Source organism: Carlito syrichta, unplaced genomic scaffold (genome assembly GCF_000164805.1).
Source record: "Carlito syrichta isolate Samal-C Ts95f unplaced genomic scaffold, Tarsius_syrichta-2.0.1 Scaffold288993, whole genome shotgun sequence".
Lineage (NCBI taxonomy): Eukaryota > Metazoa > Chordata > Mammalia > Primates > Tarsiidae > Carlito > Carlito syrichta.
The window spans coordinates 110,515-133,244 of NW_007233089.1; the positions used below are offsets into that span (position 1 = coordinate 110,515).

The window sequence follows — 22,730 nt, forward strand, 5'->3', positions numbered from 1 at the left end:
CTTTGATCTTGAAGTTACTAGCTTATTTTAGGTTTTAATTTTTTTTTCAGTGTATGAGAGAAGCTGCCTGACTGCCTGTGTCCTCCCACTTCCTGTTATAATGCTGTAGTATTTTCCTCCTGTTTGTGAGGTTTCTTACCTCCTTTTCTCTCTTTATTGTTGTTTTCAACAATTTATTTTAGAAAATTTGAAAACTATGTGTACACAGAAAGTAAACTTTATTATATAGAAATAACCACTGTGCTATAGTGTCTTGTCTTGTAATTTTTTGTTTTCTGTGTTTGTGTAGAATGTACTTCCATAAGCACATATAGGTATTTAAAAAATTTGATCCACCTGGGCATTCTTTAACTTTTTTTAAAAAGTCAGTATTCTATGAATACTTTCTCATGTCTTTCTGCATTTTCTTTTGCTCTGTAATATAGTAATCTGAGTTTTGCCTTCTTGCTAGGCATTTAGGTCTTTAGATCCTCCCTCCCTCCCCTCTTCTCTCTCTGCCTCCCAGTGTTTAAATATTCTTTCAGCTAAATTGTTTGAACAGATTGTTATTCCTTAGGATAGTAGACTGATGGTTCCAAAATATTGTTACCTCTGTTATATACTAATATGTTTTGTCTCTTTGTTGTGGCCAGGTTGTATTTTTCATCCTAAAAGCTCCTTGTTAGTGTGGCTCCTGTCTGTCTTTCTGAGTTTATCTTCTATCCTTTTTCCACATCCTCCAGCAACACTTCAAACCACATGTGCTTTTTAAAATGGGCCTTTCTCATGCATTTCTGTTTGCTCTCTTTTCTTATCCACCGAGTAAATACTGCTTAAGCTTCCCAGCCTAGACTTGTGTGTGTTCTTGATTTCCCTGGGCAGAGTGAGGTGGCTCCTCCTTTGCATCCTGTGTACTCTTCTGTTGGCGTGCCGGTAGAATATTTCTCATCTGCCTTAGTAGCAGGGACACTGTTCTAGTAATCTTTCTCTTCCTAGCACCTAACACATAGTAGATGCTTAATGGATGTTTGTTTGAATAAATTTGAGATCTCGGGAAAAATAAGTCTCTAAAATTAAATTAAATATACTTTTTAGTTCACTCTAAAACACTATGAAGAAAAAGATACTTGATTGAAAAATATTAATGGAGAGCATAGGTACTATAATAGTTTAAAAAAGTGTCATGAGTGATTTAGGAAACATATAACAGTAATTTATGCCTGCATTTAATGTTGAAGGTATGGTTTTATTAGCCTTTACAGAATGTAAGTGAAATGAAATTTTTTCACTTAAGTGTTATACGTGAGCATAGATATTTACCTATCATATAGCAAAAATAAAGGTACAGTGTTTAAAATTTGAGCCATGTAATAGTATCATTATTGGACTTAGATTTTGCAATAACATATGAATAGGTGTAAGAAAAGCCAGACTAATTAAAGAACTTTGAAACCACAAACAGGCCAGGCACCATGGCTAGTGCCTCTAATCCTAGCACTTTGGAAGGCCAAGATGGGGGGACTGCTTTAGTCCAGGAGTTCAAGACCAGCCTGGGCAACATAGTGAGACTTTATCTCTACCAAAAAAAAAATTAGTCTGGCTTGGTGGGGCATGTCTGTAGTCGCAGCTACTTGGAAGGTTACAGTGGAAGGATCACTTGAGTGCTCGCTCACCAGGAGGTCAAGGCTGCCTTGAGCCATGATTTTTCCACTGCACTGCAGCCTGGGCAACAGAGTGAGACCCCCAAATCAAAAAGAACAACACATAAGCAATAATTGTTGGGAAGGGAGAATGTTTGGAGTGGTGAAAGACTAAAGCTGTGTTTCGAAGAAAATGTTTATTGATACTGTAATTAAGGAACCCAGGATAATTGGTCAGTCCTTGTAGTCACCTCTTTATGTTCTTCTTTTGAGATTTTGGCTTAAACATTCAAAGTGATGGCTTACTTTGGTCTTAAAGTTTGTCAATCCAAATGGCTCCCACTTCTTCCTCATCGTTTATGTAAATGTGAGGCAGCTTAAATAGTTTTGCCATTTCCTTTACCCTGGGTTGATCTAAAGCATGCTAACAGCCAACACCTCTTGACCATATGTAGCAACTCTTCTGTGATTGTGGCCTCTTTAGCTCTCCAGGTCATGCTTGGCATGGTATTCTTAGCACCTTAGCACAGTTTCTTAGTGTCTGCTACTGCCTTATGACAGACAGGTTATACTTATTGGTGTATTAATGTTATATTTTTCCTCTTTTTATTTTTTTAAAGGTAATGTGGCTTTAGATAATCTTCAGATAAAAGAAAATGCCCTGGTAAGTTTTTTTTTTTTTTTAAACCATGCTAATCACTCATTTAATATGGTGAGTTCTTAGAAACCTTTGCTTACCAGGCATCTAGTACTAGGTACCAGATAAAATGATTGAGTCACCAACAGAAGGATTATCTATTTAACTATTTGCCGACGGAAAACTCTGAGATTAAATAGTATGGCGATCAAAATAGTATGTCTTGGAAAATGAGGTATTGTTCATGACCTAATTTGACCATATAGCTTTGTAGTTGACATTTTTCATACAGAAATATTTTTCTTCAGAATTATCTTTACATATCTTTCAGGTAAATAAGGGCTTGATTTTTAATAACTTTTCTCACAAATAATTATATTTTTAGAAATAATGTTGACAGTCTAGCCTTATAATATTATCATAATATTAAGAGAGAAAATGGACTTTTTTGGATTCTAGCTTCAGAAAGTCATTTACTGTTGAAATTAAAAACAAACAAAGCAACATCCCTCCCCCCATTAAGTAGATGTTTAGCCTTAATGGGCTAAATTTGAGTTTCTGAAGTCTCTTAAGATTAGTCTACTGTTTAATCAGTTGCTCAGGTTTATAGTTTCTTAATCTTTGAGCATCAGTTTAATCATCTTTAAAGTAGAGTCAATTATGAAACAATATAGCATCTCTGTCTTTGTGACCTAAAAGAGTCTATCACATAGTAGGTACAATATTTACATTTTCTTTCTCTCCCTTTATATAGGATGCTACGACTTTTAAAATTTTGTACAAAGATTTAGAATTTATGATTCTGTTGTTAGAATTTGGAATAAAGGTTTTTTCCCCCCTCTACTTATGACAATATTTTATAAGAAAATAAATATAAATATAATTATGGTGACAGATATATGTCTAACATCCTTTGGAGACAAATTGCTTGAACTCTGTTTAGCCTAATTTGAATTTTGGTTATATTAAATATAATAAAATATTTTGTAATTCATGTTCTTTATTAATTCAGACTAGGCTCCTTTCCTAATTAAACCAGATTGGTGAGGTTTTACTTTGATGTGGATTTTTATATTTATTTTGTGTGAAAATTATTTTAGGAGGATCAAAATGAGCATGAGACCACATCTTTAGAAGTGGGTAGTTTGCAGTTTGTAACTTGTATAATGTGAAGTCTTTTGAATGTATCTTTTCTGTCCTCCAGGAGGGCATAATTGCTCTTATTGGCAGCAAAGATTTTTTTTTTGTCTAAAAAAGGCTTTTTTCCAAAAGCCATTAATATTTTGTTCAATTCCGTTTACCTAGGATGTGTGAGTAATCAGATGATCAAGTAAACTGATTATTTTAGTTAAATGTTACCTAAAGTGCCGTGGTCAGATTTTCTGTAGTATTAGTATGTATTAGGGTACACCTGCCAGAAAGGCTGTACTGACTGGTTTAATTTTTAATAATTCTACAGACTTAGGTGATCATTATGAAGGTCAGTTATTGTTTAGTACTCTGTGAGTAAAGAAGTAATTTGAACTTTTTAGTGGGTTGGAATCTAGGTAAGTAAAAGTTTATTATTTGTTGGTACTTCTCTGTAATTTACTGAAACAAGTTCTAATTTGGTGAATAATGTGTTGGGAATCTACCTTCCTTTTAAAAATTTTTATATATTCATTAACTAAATATTTTATTTGCAAAAGAATTGTTGTTCAGTTATTGTTTTCAACTAATTTATACAAAAGGGCTCTATTCTTTTTCCTGGTCTATGTTTCAGATAAACAGTGTTTGTTTAAATTTATTTTATTTGATTTGAATTTCCATTTGATTTGGTTTATTTAAAACATGTAATCAATTTACTCAATTACTTTAGCTACAGACTTTTTCTATTTATCCTATTTATCATTTTGCTTCTCTTGTGAATTCTGTCTTCAAATTTTAAATTAGTAAAACCTTTTTCTTTTTAGTCTTCAAACATATTCTTTATGAGTTACTCAACTATGGAAAATTGTTTTTGTTTTCTCGTATAGATTAGTATATTTAAATGATGGTACAAAAGTGATTTTTTTTTTTTTTACTTAATAATTTAAGATATCCTTTACATTTTTTCTTTCTTTTGAAGAGTGAATTGGATGTTCCTTTTAAAGTCAAGGCTGGCCAAATTGGTAAGTACTTAAGTCTTCCTTTGAATTATCCTTAGTTCTTTTAGTTTGTTATTTTGCTTGTGTTATTTAATTTAAAAAAATCTTTGACCAAAAGAGTGAGAAATTTTTGACTGACATTAGTTAGAATTGATGGATACATCTCATTTTTTTTTTTTTTAAAAAGGTAGAAAATGGAAGGACATTTGAACTTCAGTTGTGCTCTGCAGGCTTTGGTTCCACTGCACAAAATATATCTTTATTTTCAAAATTGATTTCCAAATTTTGGTGCTTTTTCTTTATATGTGGAATAAGTATAATTAACAAACTCAAGTAAATAAACTTTAAATGTAGCTTATTTCCTTATGTTTTGTTCAACCATTTTCACTTGATATATTATGCAGTAGTGTGGTATGCAGGATATGTTTTGGTGAGTACAGGTCTCTTTGCAGCTAAACTATTAACACTAAGACCATCTATAAATAAATATATATCTCTGTTGAAGAAATTTTCGACAGGAAATTTATTCTAAAGTCCTCCTGACTAGTTCATGCTATTGGGTTTTTACTTACACACACACACACACACACACACACACACACACGAGTAAATTACAACCCAAGGTAACTTACTCTTTAGACTTTTCACTTATGCCACATCCTTCCTCTCAACTTCATCACGCGACTATTACACCTCATCACTTTTCCTCTTCACTCAGTATTCTGTGTGTCTTTCACCACTCTAGCATTTCTTAGCATTTACTTGAAGATGTCTGTTTGGGCTCATTTTTGTATCACATATGTGTCCTTTTAATACTAGAGAATATTTTTATGTTTTTGTCTCTTTAAACAAGAGACATTTACTTAGAGTAAAAGCATCTTTAGGGTGTGCACTCTCTTTTTTGTTCGTCTGATAGATATTGCTGGGTGTAGTGGTGATGTTTAGCAGTGCTCTAGAAGTATAGTTGTGGCCTTGCATGCTTATTTGAAATCCTTGGGTATAGAAGTTGTAGCCATTTATTTTTTCTTTTACCTTTGAAGTATTTATGCTCTCATGCTTTCTACAAGACTATACAAGTAGCTGTGGAAGATGCAAGGATGAATATGATAATCTTTTTCCTCAAGGAAGTTATGGAGATCTAAAATTAGGATATAGATTACAGTTGTATTTCTGTGGAACTAGAAGAGTGATAGGTAACTAAGGTTTAGCATTAGTTATTATATTCTTACAACTAGATTTATATCTTGAAGGAGGTTTTATAGTGGTTCAGAATTTGTCGTTTTACTTTTTTTTTTATTTTTTTTTGAGTTGAAGTCTCACTCTGTCGCCCAGACTGGAGTGCAGTGGCCGCTCCCGGCCACCGCAGCCTCGACCTGCTGGGCTCCGGTGATCCTTCTACCTCAGCCTTCCAAGTAGCCGGACCACGCCCGGCTGATTTTTTGATTTATTGTAGAGATGAGGTCTTGCTGCCCAGGCAGGTCTTGAACCCGTGGGCTCAGGCAATCCACTCACCTCAGCCTCCCAAAGGTGCGGGATTATAGGCTGAGCCACCAAGCCCGGTTCCATGTTTTCAATCTTATGCTCACCAAGAAGGTAATCAGATACATTTTGTAGTAAATTTTGTGATATTATAAATGTAAAGTACTTGTTGTAAATTTAGCTAACACATAATCATAAAATTATCGGACTTAGAAATGACCCAGAAGAATATTGATATTACTGCTAGACTCCTCTGACATGGGGGCCGTTTAAAAACTTAGCAGGTTTACAAGCTGAAGATAAGTGAGAATTTCTTTTTTTTATTTTAAAGATGTGGAGTTCAATTCAGGGTTAGGTATACAAATGGTCATTATACACCTGCTTACCTTTGTGGAGGAGATGTGCCTCCCCCTCCCCTGGCAGTTTCCCAGAGAAGTGAGAATTTCAATGGAAAAATAATTTGCTGTTTTGATCCTGGGAATAGATCCCCAGGAAAAATTGGCCAGCGTTCCTACATAGCCATCCAGGCGACCCCAAACATTGCATTATTTTATTTTCTCTTTAGTTTGTTACACTGTTTATAAATTCTTCAAACTTCGAACATCTTCTTTTAAAAATGACAGTGATTCTGGTAATGAAACTTAATCTTTTGCATATTAGCATGACTTTGTTGAATCAGATTCTTTTCTCCCAAGAGTCTCGATCAACAGCTCTGAGAGAACCGTAGTTTTTATAGTGTTATTAAAAAGTTATGATGAAGGAAGTCACTTTGAAACACGATAAACTTTGTAGGTAAGGAAGATTTGGATAGAATTGCTGTAGTACTGTTTTGAGGACAGATTGTGGCATTAGCTGCCTGGAAAGAGGGGATACTAGAGATTAGGAAAAGAATAAAGAAAGAAATTTGGGAAGACATCAAAGACAAATTTTGACCATTTAAAAATTTGGTTGCGAGGATGCTCATTTTGTCTTGTCTTTTCCTTGCATATAGCCTTTTCCCCATAAAGCCACAAGTGTGGGTTAGTAATATTAGGGCCATAGGTCTTCTGTGTTATGAGTAAAAGATTTTGTGGGCTTGTCTCTGAAGCATCTGACATTAATTTTTGTTTCCAAGAGAGAAAATGTCTTCTGCCTTCCAAGTGATTTATAGGCACGTATTTGGAATATAATTGGTCTGAGTTGTCTGTAACTTATAACACTATTTATAAAACAGTATACCTTGCCTTTAGGGCTGGCTTCTTCCAATCATAGCAGTTTGGCATACTGTCAAAGTTCTTTTCCTTTGAGATTTTTCTCTGTGTTGCTGCTTCAATTCCTGGTATCTTGCGCAGATACTATTTTACAGTTGATCCATGGAGATTTAGTTGTTGGTGTAGCTAGAACTGCCAATGTAGTATTAACACCATTCACTATTACCATGCACTGAGTCTAGTTTCAGCTTCCTCACTGATGACCTGGATGGATTTAAGCAAGTAATTTAACCATTTTAGGGCTGAGCTTCCTTTTCTTCAAAATTGAAATAATAGCTGCCTCGTTTATCTTACAGTTTGGGACTATTAAGTGAGATAATAGTTATAAAAAAGTTTGAAAGTATAAAGCATCATGCTTATATTCACTTCTAATAGTCATTTTAGTGAGGTAATGATCTTTGTAAGCTTTAGTGTTGGAGTTTTTTTTTTTCCTGTGTGATACACATACTGTATACATGTAGAGTCTTGTTATACTTTTCACGGAAAGTAAGAAATGTATGTCTCCTTCAGTGGTCAAACAATAATTTAAGGTTGAAATTGTTTTTTTAGACAAGTTAACTTTGAAGATTCCTTGGAAAAACCTTTATGGAGAAGCAGTTGTTGCAACTCTAGAGGGATTATACCTGCTTGTTGTCCCTGGAGCAAGTATGTTGTTTCAGTTTATAAGTATTCAGTAACATCATGGTGAAATTAAACTGTTAACTTTGTTAAGTATTTTAATATATTTGTTATGATAAAAGATAATTTAAATAAACAAATTATATACATATGTGAATATATATATATATATATACATATATATATATATATATATACACATTGTTTTATATATGAGGAGGGCCCCCCAAAACCCCCAGAATTTATTTATGAAAAATTGTGTATTCTAACAACCCTAAACTTGTCATCTTCGGAGTACTCTCTATTTGATGCAGTACACCTATTGAGATGGTTTTTCCACTGCTTAAAACAGATTTTGAACTATTAGTTTTGGTGCCGCTGTTTTTTGTTTTACTTCTTCCATGTTGGCAAAATATTTTCCTTTGAAACAAAGACACTCAGGATGAGAGCGGGTAAATAGGGAAGGTGGGGAACAGGGGTCATGCCGTTTTTGGTCAAAAACTGCTGGACACTCAGTGTGATATGGGCAGGAGCGCTCATAAATCACTCATCATGCAATGGACAAATGTCTTGAAAGAATCTCCAAAAAATTCATTGTTGCCAAACACAGCCTCTTGCAACAATGTTAGCTGTTTCCCTGACTCCAATGGGTTCCTAGAACACTTGCCTAGCAGGGAAAGCTTATACTACAAGAGGCCCATCCTCCAAAAAATAATTCCATTTTTTTGGGTTCCCCCTTAATATATTATCACATTTGTATATAAAGTATTTTTATGTATTGTTAAAAAAAAGAATAAATGTAACCATTTAAAAATGTGTTCTATTCTGTATGAATAATTATTTTCCAGCTTTGACTTTCTGTTGAGATGCATTAGGCAGACTTCCTGAAGGGGCGTGAAATAGGTTTTTGAAAATGTGCTGATATGTTAATCTACAGAATTTAAGATCAGAAAATTTACTTTTTTCTCACTTTGTTGCTTCTGATTTTGAGTGAATGTTCTCTCAAAAATGTATGTAAAATAGGTAACTTTTTTCCTTTGAAATTATTGTATTTTAATTTTTAATGAATTAAAGTAGCAATTTTTAAGTAACATCTTTAATTATTTTTTTAGTTATAAGAACTATATAATGTTAAAATCTTGAGTATTTTAGGGGAAAATAGCTAATAATTTGTCAACCATAATACAGACATAATAGCTAATAATTTCTCAACTGTAATACAGATACAATTTTTATTTTACATTTTGCTCTCCAGTCTTTACCATATACATACTCAATTTTACATAGCAGTTATCATATGTGTACATTGACCTGGCTTTTTCACTGAATATGTATGTTTTTGATAAGTTTTACAGTTTTCTTGGTGATAGTGACAATCTTGAAAGATTGCATGATGCTCTATTGTAGGCTACCTGCTACTTTTTGCTAATATAGTAAATACTATAAATGATTCTTTCTTTGAGATCTTTTACTTTTTTAATTTCCATGTCACATTATCAGAAATGAGATTACTAGATTAAAAAATATATTTTATGATTATTAATACATATTTTTGAATTACTTTCTGAAAGTTTCTGTTTACGTGGATATCAGGTGATATTGGATATTAGTTTTTTTTGCAGTTACTCAAAATTTTACCCCTCAGAAACAATAACTGGCAATATTCTGATGTATTTTCTACCTTCTCTCTTACCTTTCTACTCACCCTTCTCCCCCTTTCTCTTTTTCTTATCTTCCTTTCTTCCCGTAATTCCTTTCCCTTCCTCCTTCCTTTTTATGTAAATTTTGTAAGTGAATAGGAATAATTTGTTTAAATTTTTGGTAAAACTAATCTAAAGAATGCAAAAATAATTTTTTATTACAAAGATGACTTTACACACATGCACAATCATAATGAGACTGAGTTGTTCTCATTTGTTTATTTATTAATCCCATTTATATTTGTGTGAATTAATTTTTTTCTTTTTAGGTATTAAATATGATGCTGAAAAAGAAGAAAAATCCTTGCAGGATATTAAACAGAAAGAACTATCTCGAATTGAAGAAGCCCTTCAAAAAGCAACAGAAAAAGGTAAAAAGTTTATTTCAGATAAACTTAGATATACCTATATTTTAGATTATTTAATGCCCTTTAATGAGGATGCTTTCATAAGTCTTTATAAACTTGCAAAGGAAGAATCTTTAAAAAAATTTTAAAATACTGATTATAAATATTTCAATGCCTCTCATTTAGGAATATAAATTTCTTTGTGATTGTTTTATCTCACTATCAATTTGATTTTCTCTACTTTTTTCACCATTTTTACTATGCTACTTGAGGAGACTTGCCAGATTCCATGAGTCCTTGAAGACCTGTTTGTTTTGGTCAAATGTTAACAGTTTCTTTTTGTGCATTTTCACCTCTGTTCTTTCCAGATAATGAAATTAAGCATATTGCTTGAGTGAAATGCTGTTTAGAGGAAATGCTGCTATATTTCTGGTCTAGCTATCTCTCTTCATATTGTACAGGATATTTAAAGAAAAACATCTTGATTACTCAGGTTTCAAGATTTTAACATCTTTCCTTAAGTTTAATTTTTATCTTAAAACAAATCTAATGACTATTTTGATTTGGCTTATAAAGCTATAACAAGGATAAGGTGAAAGAGCAGGCTGTAGAGTGAGTTGGAGGACTCTAAATATCCAATTTGTTCATTTTTTTTATGTCAGTGAGCAGTTGCTGATTGGGGTATGAGTTATTAGCATTCTTCATAATTTTTATGTCATTGTGTCATTTGGTGGCATGTGTATATATGTCAATGATGTATGAAGATAGTCTATTAAAAGATACAGCAAATGTTGAGTTAGAAATGACACTAATTATATCTAGATATTATAAAAATTCTTTTCTAAGCTTAGCCTGCTTACATTTAATGGAATCAGTAGGAAATCTCTTTTAAAAATAGAGCTTGCTCATTAAACTTTATCCATGATTCTGATTTTTGCTCCATGTATCTTTTTTCATATGTGGAAATATTGATTCTTTTATAAAAAGTTACTTAAGTATGTAAAATACAGAGGTTACTATAATGAAAAAAATTTCAAAAGCTTTGACATTTTATTTTCTTTCTCTTTTCTTACTTTAACCTATTTTGCCTTTCTGCTGAAACTTGGTATCTGTATTTTTAGGAAAATAATTTTACTAATTTGTATTAGTGCCAAATAAAGCTGAGAATAGTTTTATGACAATTCAGTGCTATCTTTCTAAAATATTTACTTCTGGTTAATTTTTATAGAAATAGTGCCATAAAAATGAAGAGAAAGAATTGGAGAGCACTAGAATTTCATTTTTTTCTTGAAATTGTTCAGATTTAGTGTATTTTCTTAATACAATATATAATTTTATAATTCATCAATAGGCTATATTGATATATGTAATTATACATTTCTAATTTAATGTATATAATGAATTTTTTTTTTTTGAGAAGGAAACCACAAACTTTTCCTTTTTTTTTTTTTTTGGATGCAGGTAACTTATGAGTACTCAAAAATATTTTAGTGTTTTCAGTGATCTGTAAGAAAAGGCATGATATCTGTTTTAGAAGTTGACAGTTTAATTGGCAGAATGATAACTTGCTATATATACATTTTGTTCTGAGCACTTATGAAATTTTGACAGGTCTTGAGTCTTCAGTGCTTAGGAAGCTGAAATGTTTGGGTCTAGTGGAGAAGCTATTATGGGTGATCTGCTTTATCTGTAGAGGATGTACACCTCCAATAATTTTAGTTAAGTAGAACTGACAGGCATATATAATATATAATAATTACTTTGCAGTTCCTTGGATGATGAAATTTAAGTTTTGTTTAGATAGAATTAAAATTCGGAAAGTGAGACTTTTACACTCAGTTTTGATATGTTATATTTGCCAAAAATGTCTTGTACAAAAGAGGTGAATTCAGGAATTGGGAAATATGTTGAGATTTTTTTTTTCTCAGTTGTTAAGAGATGCATTTAATTATCTTGACTGCATGTAAATATTCTTTTCTCGTTTCTGTGGCTATTAGTCCCATTTTTATATATGTCACACGAATGACAAACACAGCCCTCGCCTTTAGATACTTTGCCTTTTATCGTTATCAATGAATAGTTATTACTTACTTATTATTTTTCAACTTATTTCTTGATTTTAAAAGCCACAGAAGCACCATTGCATATGCATAAAGACTCAGAAAAAAGAGAGGAGGTGATGCTATTCTAAGCAGCAGTTGATAAAAGTAAAAAAATCTTCATTCTGATCTGTTCAGAAAAAGGCATTTTTATGTAATTTGTATCATTTTATAAAATAGAGTGTGCTCACTATCATGTGAGAAAAAAGAATTGAAATAAAACAGTTCATTTCTAGAGAATTTGCTCAACTGCAAAAATAAACTTCTTGATATTTTTCTCCTTTTATTGTATTGGAGTGAGTTTATTTTTCTGGGAAAGCTATCATAAAAATAAAAGGAAAGATTGCATTCTTAGTAAGGCCAAAAGATTCCCAAATGGTAGATTCTGTATTTTAAACATTGATTTTTTATTAAAGTAATAGATACACACGTTAACATTGATTTTTTATCAAAGTAATAGATACACACGTTTAAAAATCAAATGGTTTTGCCAAAAAGACATGATGAAAACGGCAGTTCTTTATTCCACCTTTGGCTGCCCTTCATACCCACTCTTTAGAGGGAGTCATTTTTGTAGCAATATTAACATTCGATTATTAATCTAATTTATTCATGTAAGGCATTATTTAGGACTTTCTGTAATGCTAGTTGCCTCTTTATCTCCTTGTACCCTAAATTCTCCTCCCAACCTTCTCGTAATATGGATATATTATTATTTTTGGCCAATTGCTAGTCAATGTTTTCAATACTTTGACAATACAATTATTGTTCACTGTACAGATCAAGTGATATGCTATGATTATATTTCCTTTCTTACACAATCTTTTAGATTTTTTGAATTTGTAAATGCTGCTTTTTAATTTGCTTAATGTTTTGAATGTAAACTTCCCTTTAGTTCTTTTGCTAAATGAAATCTGTTTGTTACATGAGCATTGGCATTATTTTTCAGTTGCATAAGCCCATCTATTGGCACTGTACCCTACCCCATTTTCTCCTGGAGTTCTCCCTCTGAATGGGTTGTCTTGTAGGCTTGCTACAAACTGTTGGGACTGGTCTTCATTACTGTTCTTTGTTTTAATTTACTCTTTCCTGGGTCCCTTGCCTCCCCCCAACCCCTTAGTTTATTCCTTTGTTTTGCTGGAGTGCATCTAATAGCTTTTAAGAAAGGATACACTGGATATAATTTTGGACATTCTTTCAAGGCTGAATGTCTCTGTATGTTATTTCTACACTTGTTTGGTTTATCTGGGGATAGAATACTGGGTTAAAGATCAGAATTTTGTAGGCGTTGTCTTCTAGCTTCCAGGTGCTTTACAAAAGTCTGATGACAGTCTGCTCTACATATTATTGGACACAGAAATTAGAAAGGCCCTGGATATGTCTGTCAAATATCTTGCATTTCAATTGGGCAAGTAATGCATTTACATAGTAATATGCAGGATAAAATGTTGAGTCCTATCAGAGAGGTACAAATAGAGTCTTACGGGAATTCAGAGTGCATATGCCATGTTCAGCCAAAGAGACAGGGCAGATACTGTTAAGGTGTTTATTTCAGCTGGGTCATACCTGGATAGGTATGCAGAAAGGAGAGAGCATTTTAGGTAGAAGGGACAGTGTAGGAGGAAGCATCTATGGGGAATAGCTAGCACTTTGGTAGTTTGATAGAGTATAGTTGCATTGTAAGATTAGAAGTCTAAAGATAGATCAATTTTTAGAGATTTGAATGCTCTGTTGATAATTATAATGACAGTGATGGCGACTGGCATTTATTGACCACTTAGCATTTGCCAGCCACTCCTCAAAATGCTTGACATTAATTAACTGATTTAATAGTCACAACCATATGATAATAGGTGCTATTATGGTTCCCATTTTATAGTTGAGAAAGCCGAAAGTTAAATCGCTTGTTCTGGGTCACACAGCTAGAAAATGGTAGAGGTAGAATTGGAACCCAGTCTGGCCCTAGAGCTTATTTTCTTAACTGCGTACAATAAATAGTGAACTTTAGTCTTTAGCCAGTGGGGGAGTCAGTAAATTTTCTTTTTCTTTCTTTAAAAATCCAGGGAGTTAGATGATCAGAGCTGTAATTTAGGGAGGTTAAACTTGGAGTGTTATCTAGGATTGGCTGAATTTGGGGAGCAAAGTGTAAGATGCTGCTCTTAGTCATCATTAACAAGAATTGATATGAAAGATTCAGACAGTGTATCTAAAGGGAACAGATCACACTAAAGTAAGATGAAGTCATTTCAGTCAACTCTAAAATCGGTGTCAAATACTACAGTAATATTTTATTCTGAAAATGGGCAAAATGGCAGTCAAAAAGAGAACCAAAATAACAGATTTTTGCTGATTTATAATTTGGATTTCAATGAGACAGTAGCTAAAATATCAATTTGCCTGCCTCACTTAATTTGAAACAATTATTATAATTTTAATTATTAAAGCTGTTTGTTTTACTATTATAAAAATAAAGTTTGTATGTTGAATACCATTTTTATTAATGGCATCACTGTGACTATTTCCTTAGGAATAAGTGGTCTTGGTGCTGCCACATTTCAGTTGTCCTGTTGTATAATTTCTGATTCTTTGAAATTAAGTTTAGGCATATTTTCCATGTGAAAATAAAGGTGTCTTAAATGCTTTGCATTTTGGTTATTGCTGCCATGCGGACGCAGGTGCACATTCAGGGGAGTTCATATATGGCTTGGAAAACTTGGTTTACAAGGACATCAAGCCTGGTGGGTATGCATGGTTATATTCAGCTATATCAATGTTGTATTCTTAGACATGCCTGTGCTTTGAGTGGAGTCCATATGATGGTGTGCCGTTTTAGAAAATATGGAAATGTAATTCATGTTTTTTCTCTTTCCCACAGTTTCTTTTTCCTCACCCTCTTTAGCCATTTATTCATTCACTAATATCTGCGTGTCTTCTGTGGTGCTCACTTTGTTGGATGCTGGGTGTTCATGGGATAAACATGACTCACTGCCCTTTGAAGCTTAGAATTTGATGTGCAAATAACCTTCACGTTTGGACTGCCTTTTTGACTTTAGTTCTGTAGTACAGGGATTTCTCAGTTAAGCAGTTTCTCTCCTTTAGCAGTTCCTCTCCTTTTAAACTTGTAAAAGCCAATACAGTGGCACAGTGGAAGCTGTTTTTGTGAATGAGAGTCTTCAGACCCTTGACAGGAAGTGCTCCTCAGGTCTTCTATGCTTCTTGGTTTGTCTTGCCTCTGTAGTTGTGGAGGCATCTCTGGACAGCATATTGAAATTTTGTACCTTCACACAAGGCACAGTGAAGGCTAACCATATGCATTCAGATTCATAATATAATTTTTTGATTTCCATGAAATCTACCAAATATATTATAATAATTTTTAAAAATAATCTGATTTATTAGACTAAATATTTGATATATAGCTTTTTATATTAAGTCAACCACACTTAAAGTTTGTGTAGATTAAATGGCATGCAGTGTCTGTGTCTTGACATTTAGGCAATAAGTGTTGTGTTGAATTATCTCTGTAGCTAGAAACTTCTTTAATATGTTGGTGCATTATGACACATAGAATAGGAATTTGCATGGCATATTTCACAGCATTAAGTGAAATTACCCTGAAAACAGTTTCCCTTATAACAGATATACCCTTTTAGTAAAGTGTGGCTACCTACGTTAATTAGTAGTACAGTTATTTTGTTTAATACAAAATTTAGCATTGGAGATACTCATGGTTCACTGTCCAATTTTGTAAGTTATAATTGAAGCAACTTTCTGTAGTCTGGGCAGCATTGTTTAAAAAAAAAAAAAAAGCAGACTGTAACAGCACTCTCTATAAAGGAAAACCTAATTGGTTCCTTTTTTTTTCTTAAATGCATTAGCCTGGTCAAAAAATAATGTCCAGAATGTTGGCTCTTCTGAAATGAGAATCATTAATTCTGTTGATATGGCCTTCATTCAGTTGCCTAGGACTTGATGGGTGTTTCATGACCATTTCTTCTTCTCAGTTCTGAGTGTATATTATTTCCTCATTTTATGTTAGTTTTGTTTCTTGCTTTAAAAAAAAATTCTAGATAATAGATCTCAAAAAGTCAAAATGATTTTCATAATAATGCTAAGACATTATTTGATTTTTCCTTTTGTTGACATTTGTACTGCTTGTACGAAAGCAATAGTGTATAAAATTGCTGACTCCAAACTGTCCTAGCAGTCATTGTGTTCACTGTCGTATACTCATAGTAAACAATGCAAAACAAAAAACATGCCAATGTTGCTTAGGAATTCCCTTGATGAAGTGGGACATTTTTAATTTTAGTAAACTTCAACTCTTGAGCGTGTTTCTTTAATATTTTATGCAACAAAAGAAAAAGCATGCAAGAAGCATTTCTGCATACTGCTGAAGTAGGATGATTGTCAAGGAAAAGTATTTGTACAGTTGTTTGAGTTGTGAGCTGAACTAGTTACTAATTGTTTTTTTCTGGAAAATCATTTTTACTTGGAAGAATGATTGACAGACTATCATCATTCAGATTTGGGTGTTTGGTAGACACTTCCACAAATCAACTTCAAGTAAAAGCAACTGCAATATATTCATAAAATTTGAGCTTTTGAGTAAAAATTAGAATTTTGGAAAAATTGTATTTGCCGCCTTGAGATTGATGGCTTCTCAACAGTACTTTAAGACTTTTCTGATGTGATTGGTGGTGATATAAACAAGCATGACTTTTGATATTAAATAAAATAATTTGAGATTTGGAAGATTTGCATAATTCATTATTTCCATATTACCAATGGATGATAAATCAAACTTTTGTAAAAGGTCCATTTAAATTGCAGAGTGGACTAATTGATTTTAATTTGGATGAATAATTCATTGATAGGGTTTTAGATCCATGATACAACTATCTTTGAGAAACATCCACTTGTTAATTTTGGGTGTAGTATCCATAATTACATCATGAGGCCGTGAAAAATACTCCAGTTACTATCTGTAGTGAGATCAGATTATCATTACATACTTTAATCAAAATAACATAACAGATTAAAGGCAGAAGCAGATACATTAATCCTGCTCACATCTAACTCATATCTTAAAGAGATTTCTAACTCTGTAAAACCCTTTCTACTGTAACTTTTTGAAAAAAACAGTTAAATTTTTCATAACTATATGTTATCATATAATGGTTCATTATTTTTATTTTATTTTTTGAATTGGAGTCTCACTCCTTCACCCAGACTGGAGTGCAGTGGCACGCTCATGGCCACCCCAGTGTCGACCTATTGGCCTCCAGCGATCCTTCTGCCTCAGCCTTCTGAGTAGCCAGAACTACAGGCACGTGCCACCATGCCTGGCTAATGTTTTGATTTTTTGTAGAGATCAGGTCTTGCCAAATTGCCCGGGCTGGTCTTGAACTTGTGGGCTCAGGCAGTCCACTTGCCTTGGTTTCCCAAAGTGCTGGGATTACAAGCTGAGCCACCGAGCCTGGCTGGCTCATTATTTTTAAATGCATTAATAAATGTTAACATTTGTTTTCGGTTCTCTAGTATAGTAAATGTCAGTAGTTACAACCCACATAAATAAAAAGCTTTTTAGAGTCCTCAAGTTTTTTTTTTTAACTTTTAAATTTTTTTATTTTAAAGATGTGGAGTACAATTCAGGGTTAGGTATAGAGTCCTCAAGTTTTAAGTGTGTTAAAGGGTCTTGAGACCAAAATGTTTGAGAACTGCTTTAGAGTGTGACCAAGAATCATAAATGTATTATTTGTCAGATTAATTAAAGACTTCCTCTAAATGACTATATGGCACATAGATTAGATTTGAAAATGTTTGAAGAGATTTAAACATGGTGTATCCACCACTGAGATGGAAGATAGAACATGAAACGGGTCAGGTAGAAGAAAATCTAAATCAGGCAGCAGAACTCTGTCTCTGAAAGCTGTTCTACCAAGCGGAATGGTTTTTAGAGCTAGTCTGGCTTTCTGGGTCATTTCTTTTACAGTGATATTTCTTTGATAAATCAGTCTTTTCTGTGTGTTTGTTTTATGAATGAAACGGAGTTAAGAACTGTCAGAGTAGCAAAAAACAAAACAACGAAAAACTGGTAATAGCACAATCTGAATTCTGTTATATATTAAGTATTTTCTTCTTGAAATTCAGGGTTTTATTGTTGTAATCCAGGATTTGGTTCTTAATTTTGATAGTGGTGGACAATTTGCTTTAGAATATTTTCCTTACTATTAAAACAAATGGAAAATTATTAAAACAAATTAAAAATTTCAAGCTATATATTCTGTCAAATATATGTAACATTAATTGAGGTTATACATTTTGTTATAGTATTTGGATGTGAATTTTTTGATTCATTTAAACAGATAAATATCGTGTGCCTTGTGTTTAGATATTAGGATAATCCCTGTCCTGATGAAGCCTCTTGCTTGATGGCAAAACAATTGAGCCAACACTTCACATACAGCGTATTTACTGTTTAATGGAATTCTATGCAAAGTACAGGCTGAGCTGCTGAGAGGAATTAGAGGTTTCATATAGGCAGTAGTGCTGGATCTGAGACTTGGAAGTTTCTAGCGGTTTGCCTAGTGGAGAACTTCAGGGAGGGCAACCCAAGTTCAGGGCATGCCATGTGTAGAGGTATTAGGTATTAGGAAGCATGGCTTGTTTGGAACCTATATACTGTTTCTGTAGTATCCAATGTAAGGATAAGTGGCATAAGATAGAACAGGACAGGGAGGTAAGGGTCAGATCGAAAGAGGGCCTTCTGTGTCATGGAAGCACATTTTGATTTTGTCTGGTAGGATGCAGAAGGCCTTAACTAATCTTGAGCAGGGGATTAATAGGCTGTGGTTGGTATTTTAAAAAGATATCAGTCTGGTAGCAGTATAGTAGACACTAGAGACCAGTGAACAATACAGAGATGGCTTCAGGAGTTCTGACTAGAGGGGATGCCTGGTAGGCAGTTGAATGTAAGATTTGTATGTTGGGTAAGACAGATGTTGGCTATGCCAAAATGTGGTGCAGCATTCCAAATAAAAGAGAATGAGGTTTAAAACTATTATTAACCTATTTAATGTACAGTTCAATGTACATGTTTTACCCTTTTAATATTATTTATATCCTTGTCATTAAATAATTTTGCTTATAAAGTGTGTCATCCTCATTTCATTTGTATTCCTATGTTCTTATTGTATGTTTATCAAAACCTTTCTTTGAAAGTTTTATGTTCTGTCAGCATTACATTTCCAATATTTTGGTAATATATTGAAACTTTGTACTGTAAAGTCATTAGAATTTTAAAGCAAATTGTGAATGGATATGTTATTCAATTTTAGTATAATTACATCTGCCAATTACTTTCTAGATTGAAAAAGTTTATTCTAGACTAAAGAAGGTTTGTGAATTTGTGTTTATACTGAAATAACAGATCAGTTTAGAATAAGGTAAGGTGAGTTGTACCAGAATTTGCTGTCAGGAAGAATTCTCGTTTTCTTTTCTGTCCTCTTGTCTGCTAACTTGAATTTTATCCTTTTCTCACTAAAATGCTTCCACTGAGAAGGACGTAAACGTAAAAAGCACAAAAAACATTTTAAGAAACCTTTTAAAAGTCTTGATCGTTCAAAAGGTAGGTAAAAGTAGTTTTTATGCCACATGTTGTTTGTACACATTGCCACTTTATTTCTTTCTTGGAAGGTAAAATGAATGTTAGATTACAGTATAACTTTGTTAAATTTTAAGTTGGAAATGCATATTGAAATCTAAAATAAATATAACAAAATAAAGACTCTAGAATAGGCTATAATTTCCACTGAGCAGTGCTTTAACTATCCTTTGGTCATTAATTATTAGGTATGTGAGAATTGCAATTCTTGAGTTTGTATTTTTCTGCTTTTTTATAGATAAGCCAAAAGATGCCAAAAAAGATACATTTGTGGAAAAATTGGCAACTCAAGTAATAAAAAATGTTCAAGTAAAAATCACAGATATTCACATTAAATATGAAGATGATGTAAGTAATTTTTGTTTACTCAGTTTGTTAGTAATTATTTGTGTATTTTATGATATTCTTGATTTATCCATATATAATCTGTACCCCTTTTAAAATCCAAGATTGATTTTATTTCTTATGAGTACACTACCATTTCTTCTTTTTGTGTGTTAGGCTAGTTTTATTGGGCATTTATGTATGTTAATATAGTATAAAACCACCATATGTGCTCCTTTTTGAAGCCAATAGAAGAGATTTTTGAATTTCCTCTATTAGTTGTTTTTGAATTTTGTTTTATGTGTTAAAAAACATACTATTATAACTTAAGGAATTAATTTTTCCTTTATAATGATAAAAAATTCTGTTTCACAGGGTGATGAAATAACTAGTGGCAATGGTAGTTGACCAAAGGGGACAAAAACCCTGGTCACTTGACTGTAGTCCCATTTGCTTTACGCTCCACTGAGTAGGATTGAACACCCACAAGTACTCACAAACATGTGCAGCAATATATTTAGAAACCGAACTTCACTCATAATCATGTTTACCATATATTGATTAAGAACTGTTTGATTAATTTTAATTAAAATGCAGCAAATATGTTGAACAAAGTTTAAAATATGTAAGAAACCTAAAATTTTTTTATTTACCAACAAAATTGGAAACGTTTCATCTCTTTTAAAAATGAATTTGTTATTTTTTGTTGATTTGCTTTAAGTTTGAATGGAATTAAAGCAGTGTTGGCATAAATGTAATTTATTTTCTTTTCCTGTTCTCTTATGTAACTTGATATTCATTAAGACACACTTGTAGTTTTTTTTTTTTTAAATCATTTCTTTTGGCTTTATGGAGTCATTAAAGTGAATTTTGTTAACAAATAAATGTTTTTAAAAATGTAACTCATAAGTACCCTTGTTTATCATAAACTTAAGAAAATAAAATGTATTCAGCATATCATGAAAATGAAAGAATTATTGTTAAAACTATATGTGGAGAAATGGGAACCCTTATATACTGTTGGTAGGAATAGAAATTACTATAGGCATTTTGGAAAACAGTGTGGAGGTTCCTAAAAATAGAATTGCCATGTGATCCAGCAATCCAGTTTCTGAGTACAGTAGCCTTTACTTATCCAAGGTTTCACTTTCTGTGGTTTCAGTTATCCACGGTCAGCTGTGACCCAAAAACATTAAATGGAAAATCCCAGAAATAAATGTTTTGTAAGTTTTAAGTTGATGTTCTGAGTAGTATGATGAAATCTCATGCCATCCTGCTCTGTCCCATCTGGGATGTGAGTCATTCCTTTGTCCAGCACATCCATGCTGTGTATGCTGTTAGTCACTTACTAGCCATCTCAGTTATCAGGTTGGTTTCTTAGATTGACTCTTATGGTGTCACAGTGCTTGTGTGCATGTAATCTTACTTAATGTCCCCAAAGCATAAAAGTAGTGATGCTGGCCATTGCTATAATTGTTCTATTTTATTTCTGTTATTGTTAATCTCTTACTTTGCCTAATTTATAAATTAAACATTATCATAGGTATGTATGTATTGGAAAAAATATATTATATATACAAGGGTTTGGTACTATTTGAGGTTTCAGGCATCTACTAGGGGTCTTGGAATGTATCCTTGGAGGATAAGTGGAGACTACTGTATATATCCAAAGGAATTGAAGTCAGTATGTGGAAGAGATGCCTCCATTCCCGTGTTCAGTTCAGCACTATTCACAGTAGCCAAGATATGAAAGCAGCCGAAGTGCCTGTCAACGGATGAATGGATAAAGAAAATGTGGTATATATACACTGTGGAATACTATTCAGCCTTAAAAAAGAAGAAAATTATGTCATTTGCGAAAACATCGATGAAACTAGAGGACATTATAGTAAATGAAATAAGCCAAGCACAGAAAGACAAGTACCAAATGATCTCACTTATATGTAGAATCTAAAAAAGTTGAACTCATAGAAGTAGAGAGTAGAATGGAAGGGGTGTGAGGAAGGGAAGATTGTGACCATACGATCTCAAGCTTCAGTTAGGCAAAATAAGTCTTGGTGATCTGTTGCACAGCATGGTGCTTATGGCTAATCATAATGTTTTCAAAATTCAAATTTCAAAATTGGAAAAAACAGTGAATTTTAAATGTTCTTACCACAAAGAATGATAAGTATGTGAGGTGAAAGATATGCCCAATATGATCATTCCACAATATATACATGTATCAAAACATCATATTGTACTCTACAAATATGTACAGTTATTATTTGTCAAAAATAAAATAAACAATAGCAAAAAAAAAAAAGGCATATTGCTGAATGAATTTAGAAACTAAGCTTTTTATTGACCAAACACTATTAAGAAAGCTACATTATTTCTCTCTTTTTAGTAAAAAAAATGCAGAGATGCACAGGAGTGGAAACAACATATTTAAGTTGTTATCAGTGACAAAGGATATAAAATAATTCAAAAGAAAAAAATTAAAAAGTGTAGAGGACTCTTGTATTATGTCTCTTTTAATGTGATTACCTTAATTATTGTATCTAGAAGGATAATGAGAAATAGATGTATAAGAAATGGATGTAGAGAAAGTATAATTTATCATGAAGATCCTCATTGGGTAATAGCAGTAGTTTGATGTGGTGTATTAGCAACTGAGGAGTTGTATTTAATACAACTAATAAAAATTTCTTCTGAAATAGCTGCAAGTTATTTTGAGATAATTATCTGTAGGTGTAAAAAGAAGAGTGTGGAAATAAAAGTAAATGTTTTGCCACAAATCATAATGGCAAGTAATTGACAATTAAAAACCAAGACTTGTAAAGCTATTTGTGCTTTTCAGCACATGAATTTTTCCTATTTGAG

At 32.7% G+C, this 22,730-nt stretch overlaps 1 protein-coding gene across 1 annotated transcript in view; it reads left to right on the forward strand.

The window, feature by feature from the left end:
• Positions 1-1,219: 1,219 nt before the first annotated feature.
• The window catches only part of VPS13C (vacuolar protein sorting 13 homolog C), a gene marked incomplete at its 3' end in the record, with an annotated part of 134,427 nt that continues 112,916 nt past the window's right edge, over positions 1,220-22,730 (forward strand). Inside the window, exons 1-8 of the mRNA XM_021710445.1 lie at positions 1,220-1,244; positions 2,240-2,283; positions 4,364-4,406; positions 7,661-7,756; positions 9,699-9,800; positions 14,551-14,613; positions 19,440-19,505; positions 19,780-19,889. Of these exons, the coding sequence (XP_021566120.1) occupies positions 1,220-1,244; positions 2,240-2,283; positions 4,364-4,406; positions 7,661-7,756; positions 9,699-9,800; positions 14,551-14,613; positions 19,440-19,505; positions 19,780-19,889 (549 nt within the window). The remainder of the gene's footprint in view (positions 1,245-2,239; positions 2,284-4,363; positions 4,407-7,660; positions 7,757-9,698; positions 9,801-14,550; positions 14,614-19,439; positions 19,506-19,779; positions 19,890-22,730) is intronic.